Source organism: Zea mays, chromosome 9, assembly GCF_902167145.1.
Source record: "Zea mays cultivar B73 chromosome 9, Zm-B73-REFERENCE-NAM-5.0, whole genome shotgun sequence".
NCBI lineage: Eukaryota > Viridiplantae > Streptophyta > Magnoliopsida > Poales > Poaceae > Zea > Zea mays.
Window position 1 is genome coordinate 41,064,398 of NC_050104.1, and position 7,328 is coordinate 41,071,725.

The 7,328-nt window shown below is 38.8% G+C and overlaps 1 protein-coding gene across 1 annotated transcript; it reads left to right on the top strand.

The window, feature by feature from the left end:
- Window positions 1-263: 263 nt before the first annotated feature.
- On the top strand, window positions 264-3,911 carry LOC103639897 (uncharacterized). Its single transcript, XM_020544248.1, has 4 exons — window positions 264-2,552; window positions 2,639-2,959; window positions 3,032-3,137; window positions 3,213-3,911. Exons 1-4 carry the CDS (start codon window positions 334-336, stop codon window positions 3,906-3,908), a joined length of 3,342 nt encoding a protein of 1,113 aa, XP_020399837.1. The 5' UTR covers window positions 264-333; the 3' UTR covers window positions 3,909-3,911.
- Window positions 3,912-7,328: the final 3,417 nt, after the last annotated feature.

Below are 7,328 nucleotides of genomic sequence, written 5' to 3' on the forward strand. Positions count from 1 at the left end.
TTCTTCTCTGATCTCTTTTCCCCCATTGGCTGAGTGTGCAGCAATATACCTCCCCTGCATAGCGGCAAAGGGGTAATCAGTGGTACAAGTGACAAGTAAGAGCAAGTCTCCTCACTGTTGATTTAGTTTGAAATCCATTAGATTCTTTTCACCTAGTTTGCCAATTACCCTTTTAAATCATAACAAAATCATATATGAACCATGAATGAAGTATGACATATTATTCACATTTTAAATGTTCAGCTTGCAATTTAGAACCTGAAATAGCTTTATTATACTTGTTGTGTTATTTGGAAAGTAGAATTAATAAAATCATGTTTTTATAGTTCTGCAATGGATGTTGGAATGGTTAAGCGACTTTTACGTTATCCTAAAGGTTCTGATCCATATGTGGCTGGTGTAGAGAGGTTTATTGAATTTGCATATAAAGATAAGCCCGAAGGCAGCAAGATTTATTGCCCATGTCAGTCATGCGTGCACACTACTATTCAGTCGAAAGATGAGATGTATGGTCATTTGGTGTGCAATGGGATTCTTGACAATTATGATGAATGGGATTTTCATGGCGATCCTTCAGTGCATATTAGTGGTCTAGATAAAAAAACACAAAGCGATGAAAGGCATGTTAACATTGGGCAAATGATTGAAGATGCCATTGGGCATATATATGATGACACACCTATGGTAGATGGAGATGCACCAGTGACCGGACCCAATTCAGAAGTTGAACAGTTTTACAAACGGGTCGAAGAATCAAAAAAGCCTTTATGGGAAGGTTGTGAACTCACAGAGGTAACCTTATTTGTGTTGTTGTTTAATGTGAAATCCTCAAACAAATGGTCAGATAAATCTTTTGGTGATCTTCTTGAGGTTCTGCATATGGCTATTCCTAATGGAAAGGACCTGCCAAAGAATTTTTATGAGGCTAAGAAAGTAATTTCTAAATTTGGACTGGGATATGAAACTATTGATGCATGCCGAAATAATTGCCAATTGTACCGGAAGGACAAAAAAAATGATGATTTTTGCACAACCTGTAAGGCTTCAAGGTGGAAGGATAAGGAACCCAATTGCATACTAACAAAGAAGGAAAGGAAGAAAGCAACTCCTTGCAAAGTACTACGATACTTCCCTATTAAAGATAGGCTCAAAAGAATGTTTATGTGTAGAGAAACAGCACCTCTCCTAAGATGGCATGATGAGGAGCGCATCAAGGATGGTTTGCTACGACATCCAGCTGATGCTCCAGTGTGGAAGAGGTTTGACGAAAAGTTTCCACAATTTGCATCAGATTCTCGTAATATTCGTTTTGCATTGGCTACTGATGGGTTTAATCCATTTGGGAAGATGAGTTCTATGCATAGTTGTTGGCCTGTTGTTTTGGTAGTCTATAACCTCCCGCCATGGCTTTGCATGAAAGATCACAATATTATGTTGTCCTTGATGATTCCTGGTCCTAAAAGCCCAGGAGATCGAATTCATGTGTTCTTTGAGCCACTTTTGGAGGACCTTAAGGATCTTTTCCAAACTGGTATATCCACATATGATGCATCGAGAAATGAGAGTTTTACTTTGCGAGGAGCCGTGCTTATGACCATAAGTGATCTACCTGGTTTAGGAATGCTTGCTTCTCATATGGTTCATGGGAAATTTGCATGCCCACCATGTGGTGAAAATGTATGGACGAAACAACTGAAGAATGGTCGTAAATCATGTTTCCTAGGTCATCGCAAATATATTGATCTTGATCATCCGTACCGTTTCGATGCAAGTTCCTTTGATGGAACGATAGAGCTTGGTAAGGAGCCTTCAACTTATTATGATCGTCCAATTTTGCATGAGATCACTGCACTTGGTAATTTCAAGGACTCAAAAACTTATAAGTCAGTAAGTAGTTTGTTCTCGTTGCCTTACTGGGATGATAATATTCTTAGATACAACCTTGATGTGATGCATATAGAGAAAAATGTGTTCGATAATTTGTATGACACAATATCGGGTTTAGATGGGAAGACAAAAGATAACATCCAAGCTCGTTTAGATCTTGTAGACATGAACATCAGAGCAGACCTACACCCTCAAGTAAAAGATTCGGGAAAGTTATACCTGCCACCAGCAAGATTTGGTATGTCTAAAAGTGAGAGACGAGTATTTTGTGATGTTATTAGAAACATAAAAGTTCCAGATGGTTATTGCAGAAATATCTCAAAATGTGTTAACGTTGCAGAAGGAAAAATCATTGGCCTCAAAACACATGACTGTCATGTTCTAATGCAACAGTTCATGCCCATTGCTTTGAGGGGAAATCTTCCAGATGATATCACAGCGGTTGTATTTGAGTTGTCTGCTTATTTTCGAGGAATATGTTCGAAAGTTCTTAATGTTGAAGAGTTGGATCGTTTAGATCACTCCATTAAAATCACCTTATGCAAATTGGAGACAATTTTTCCACCAGGTTTTTTTACAGTTATGGTTCATTTAGTTGTACATCTAGCAACTGAATGCAAGATGGCTGGACCAGTTAATTATCGTTGGATGTTTTTTATTGAGAGGTAATGATTCATAATGTCGCGTGTTTCATTTTCTTAGTTTTAAATTTATTCACTTTTACTAATAAGTGTTTTTACATGGCTTGCAGGTACCTAGGGAAATTAAAATCATTTGTTCGCAACAGAGCCTATCCAGAAGCCTCAATGGCAAATTCTTTTTTGGTAGATGAGTGTATGGTGTTTTGTTCTAGATACATAGAAGGTTTCTCGACAAAGCTAAATAAACCATCAAGGAATGATGATAGTTTGGATCAGATTGACTCAAACTTACATGGTCACAAGTCGTCGTTGTTTCCTCCAGTAGGCAAACCATTGGGAAAACCATCAAATTTCATTTTAACTAACATGGAGAAATTGCAAGCTCATAGATATGTACTATTCAACTGTGATGCTGTGAATCCGTATCTTAAGTAGGTGAATTCTTGCTCCTTTATACATGCCATACGAAATTGGATATATTGTAATGAAAAATATTTTTGCAGGGAACATGCTTCTTATTTGAAAAGAAAGAGACGTGACCGACGCCCAACTGTTAAAGAAATTGAAAATTTACAAAACAGATATTTTTCCAATTGGTTTAGAGAACATGTATGTACCCTAATTTGTGTGATTGCTCAAAAATATTTTATATTCATATATGTAGCCATTTTTTGTTCCGTACAGATCATGCAGAAGGAGGAAAATGATGGTAGTGACAACATCGACGAGGACATTAGATGGTTGGCTCGAGGACCACTAGAGATTGCACGAAGGCATAGAGCCTTTAACATTCGTGGGTTCAGATTTCGTGCCAAACGGTTTGATAAGGCGACTCAAAATAGCGGAGTTGTTGTTACTGCAAAGACATCTAGTTATTCATCGGCAGGTGATAGCAACCCCATACTTGGAGATATTATGTACTATGGTAGGATTATTGATATCATAGAGTTAGACTACTACGGGAGATTTTCAGTGGTACTATTTAAATGTGAATGGGTTGATGTCACTCGAGGCAAAGGAGTAAAAACAGATAAGTTTGGCTTGCCACTAGTTAATTTCTCGCATCAAATTCACAAAGGTGATAGGATTGAGCATGAACCCTTTGTATTTGCCAATCAAGTTGACCAAGTGTTCTATATAGATGACCATACTAACCTAGGATGGTCAGTTGTGTTGAAGATGAAACCTAGAGATGTATTTGACATGGGGGAGGATTGGAATGAAGTTCAATGTGAACCTTTTCATGTCAGCATGCTTGGTGACCTTTTTGATAAAGCTCATGACAGACATTCATGGACTAGAAGAGATATGGAGGGAATTACTGTAGAAGGGGCAAATAAAGGCCATAATCCAAGTAGTGATGCCGAAGATGAGCCATAAAATAAAAAGGTGAGTCATGTTTGCTTTTGTCATCGTACTAGATTTGCTCTGATAATGTGAAATCTGACAACCCTTATGTGTGCTGCAGTCTGTTCACAATCACAATTTGATAGTGGAGGATGAGAGAAGGCTGCTTGCAATTAGTTCAAATAGAACATTGTTCATTGTGTCGGTTATGTGCTTGTAACTTTGTGCTTGGGAAAATTTCTGAACGGCATGGTCTAAACTATGGTCTGAAATTGGGGTTGTTAGTCTGTAGCTATGTGTTTGAACTATGGTCTGAAAATTGTCTGAACTATGTGTTCACTGGGAGCAAGCACGCCAGGTTTTACTGACAAACAGACAGCAAGCCGGATTCTGAGAAACTGAACTGTATTACACACAAGTAAATGGTGCTGCTTTGCTATCTGAGAATCTGAGAAACTGAACTGTATTACACACAAGTAAACTGAACTGTATTACACAGCAAGCCGGCTTCAGGACAGGAGGACCACCCCGGAATTCGCTCTAGCAGGTGGTGCTGCTTTGCTATCTGGAAACTGTAAATGGCTTCTTATTATCTACCGGTAGTGAACTCTGTAAATGGCTCAAGCATGCATGGTGCTTAAGCATACTTTGCACTTTCTTATTATCTATCAGGAAACTGTAAATGGCTTCTACAATACAACAAGCACGCAAGTTTCTGGAAACAGAAACTGGGAACAGCAAGCACGCAAGTTTCTGGGAACACAAGTTACTCGGTCAAGCAAGTAGTTCTGGGAACACTAGTTTCTGGGAAATTGTTCAGCAAGCATGGTTCTGGGAACATAATCTGGGAACAATAAAACAGTTTATTACACCCAAATGTGACGTGTTTTATAATGCCAAAAGTCTCAGTTACTATCTAACACATTTTCAGTTTCAGTGAACAAACTGTCTCATAGCCAACCAAATTCAATTTTCAATTTCAGTGTAACTGCACAAACTATCTTAGTGTAACTGCATAGTCTAACACATTTTCAGTTTCAGTGAACAAACTAAATTTTCAGTTTCACTGAACAAAGTGACAAACTGTTTTTTCAGCGCATGCATAGCGTAGCATTAGCATTACCCAAGGAAAGGAATTGTTACTACCTGTGTATAGAGGGAATTAAATGCTATGTGTGTTAGAGGTTATGGATACTGCAGCTTCTGAAAGAACCAAATGTATAGATATGTTTTAGTATTTTACATAATTTACATAAATAAATAATGAGATACAATATAATTTTGAAGGCAGTAGCAGCCAAGCAGGAACTATAAATTAGCTTCCAATATAGCCACTTTGGTCTTGTGCAGTTTCCAAATTTCCATTTAACCAACATAGTTTTGAATCATTTGTAGTGCAATAGTTTTGAACCATCCATACGTTGGCCGGACAACCCAGCCTGAACTACTACTATCAAGTTTGCTTCTCTTGTTCTAAAAAATCTGTGACCTGAACTGAATAGTTGCTTTGCAGGTGGATGTCGATTTTTTGGTTGACAAGTTGAAGGTTACAAACTACTTTGATCCTGAGGTGAAGAAGTAATGATCCGCCGAGGCTCAAGGGACTCGCACAATTATGATAACAATAATCAGAGCTCAAGCATGCTTACAGAGAAAAACATCCTAAGCCAATAGCTGCATCCCCTCAAGATTCACGCTTACTCTCTGAAATACAAGAGCAGCAGAATTTGTTGAAGACCTATGTCGTGAAGAACATCATCCTAGAAGAAGGTGCGGAGAGGCCAAAAGTCGGCCTGATGGTGATGCCTGGTTTCCTGATCGGGACCAGCGTCATACAGTCACGTGTGTACCTTTCAGATGCCAAGTGTGCTGACTGACTGAAGATTGCACAAGGAGCTTGAGGGGGTGCCTTTGCTCCTTGGGAGAGCTACCAGCAGCATAAGTTGTGGCTGGAAATGAAGATGAACAAACGGCTGCTACTTCGCCACCTAGAAGTGTCAAATGGGTAGTTAAGAAAATTACCCCTCGAAAGAAACTGAAGAATCGTGCTTATCACGGACAGTAGATCTGAAAAATTATGTGTAATAAATTGTGATGTTCCCAGATCTGAATGTGAACCGTGCTTATTATCACCGTACTCATGTTCCCAAAAACTAGCTTGCTGTTGGCAGATGCATGTACCAGAAACTTGTGTTCCCAGATCATCTGAATTTTGTGCTAGTCTGGCTGTTTATTCCCAGATTTAGTTCATGTGCTGTTTATTGCTCCCATGTGAGCTGTGCTGGGAATTTTGTTCTGGGAATTTTGTTCTGTGAATACAAAGTAGTTCTGGGAATAAACATGAACTAAATGGTTCCATTTTCATGACCGATGCTGTTCTGGGAAATAAACATGAACTAAACGGTTCTGGCAAAGTAGTGTTGGGAAACTAGCTATGCAGTTAGTGCTGGGAAACTAGCTTGCTGTTGCCAGAACCAAAGGAGAATTTGCCAGAACCGAAGGAGACAAACATGTTCCCAGAATTTCCCAGAAAACATGTTCCCAGAATTTGCCAGTTCAATAGAGAAATTATTTTCTCGGGGATCAATTTTCCCAGAACACTGACTGAACACACAGACAACAGTACTGGGGGCACAAACTGCTTTGCTAGAATTCTGGGAACTGCTCCGGATATAGGAAGAACATTCGCAAATACAGTGAACAACAACCATATAGCAAAGCAGTTCCCAGAATATCAACATTAACCATATAGCAAAGCATTTCCCATAATTAAAATTGCAGAGACAAAGTATTACACATTAACCATATGAACACACTGACTGAACACACCGACTGCATAGATAGTCTTCAATACATAGATTGTCTTACATAAACACACTGACTGAACACACTGACTGCGAGATCTCAAGAAAGGCTGGGTGCGACGGTGGTGAACTTGTAACGATAGCGGGTAACAGATGTGTGACGACGTCAATATTAGTGTAATAATCGTCGTCCTTACCTGGTAATGGACTCGTCATGTCCATTTCAGAGTGTAGGCTTTCCCCTGGTTTTTCATATAGTCAAATCCCTCTCCTTAGCCTCCATTTTGTCGAAGCCACATCCGCGGTGTTTCATAATGGCAAAAGTCTCCGTAGTGCAATGGTGTGTCTTTCCTTATTGTTTCATCGTGTGCCAGGTTCAATTCTTCACATTGCGTCTACAACCACCTTTTTTGCTTTTTTGTCCAAATCATAGAACATTTGACCCAAATTTGTATAATCATCTATTTTTTAATCTAACATTTGACCCCTATTTTTGACCAAATTTCATATTTATTTATTTATTTCGGCTTGAAAAGGCATTTGAAGCATAGAAATTAGTAAATGGTCCAAAATAGGGACATGAATTAAGTTTATAACAGTTAGATGAACACTTAGTGCACATTTGAGGCAAAAACATAAACAAAAGTTA

What these genes read in the sequence shown, in the direction of transcription:
- LOC103639897 (XM_020544248.1), top strand. Translation starts at nt 334, where the DNA reads ATGGATGTTGGAATGGTTAAGCGACTTTTACGTTATCCTAAAGGTTCT. An exon ending in TGGATGTTTTTTATTGAGAG is followed by an intron (nt 2,553 to 2,638) that starts GTAATGATTCAT and finishes CATGGCTTGCAG; the next exon opens with GTACCTAGGGAAATTAAAAT. An exon ending in GCTGTGAATCCGTATCTTAA is followed by an intron (nt 2,960 to 3,031) that starts GTAGGTGAATTC and finishes ATATTTTTGCAG; the next exon opens with GGAACATGCTTCTTATTTGA.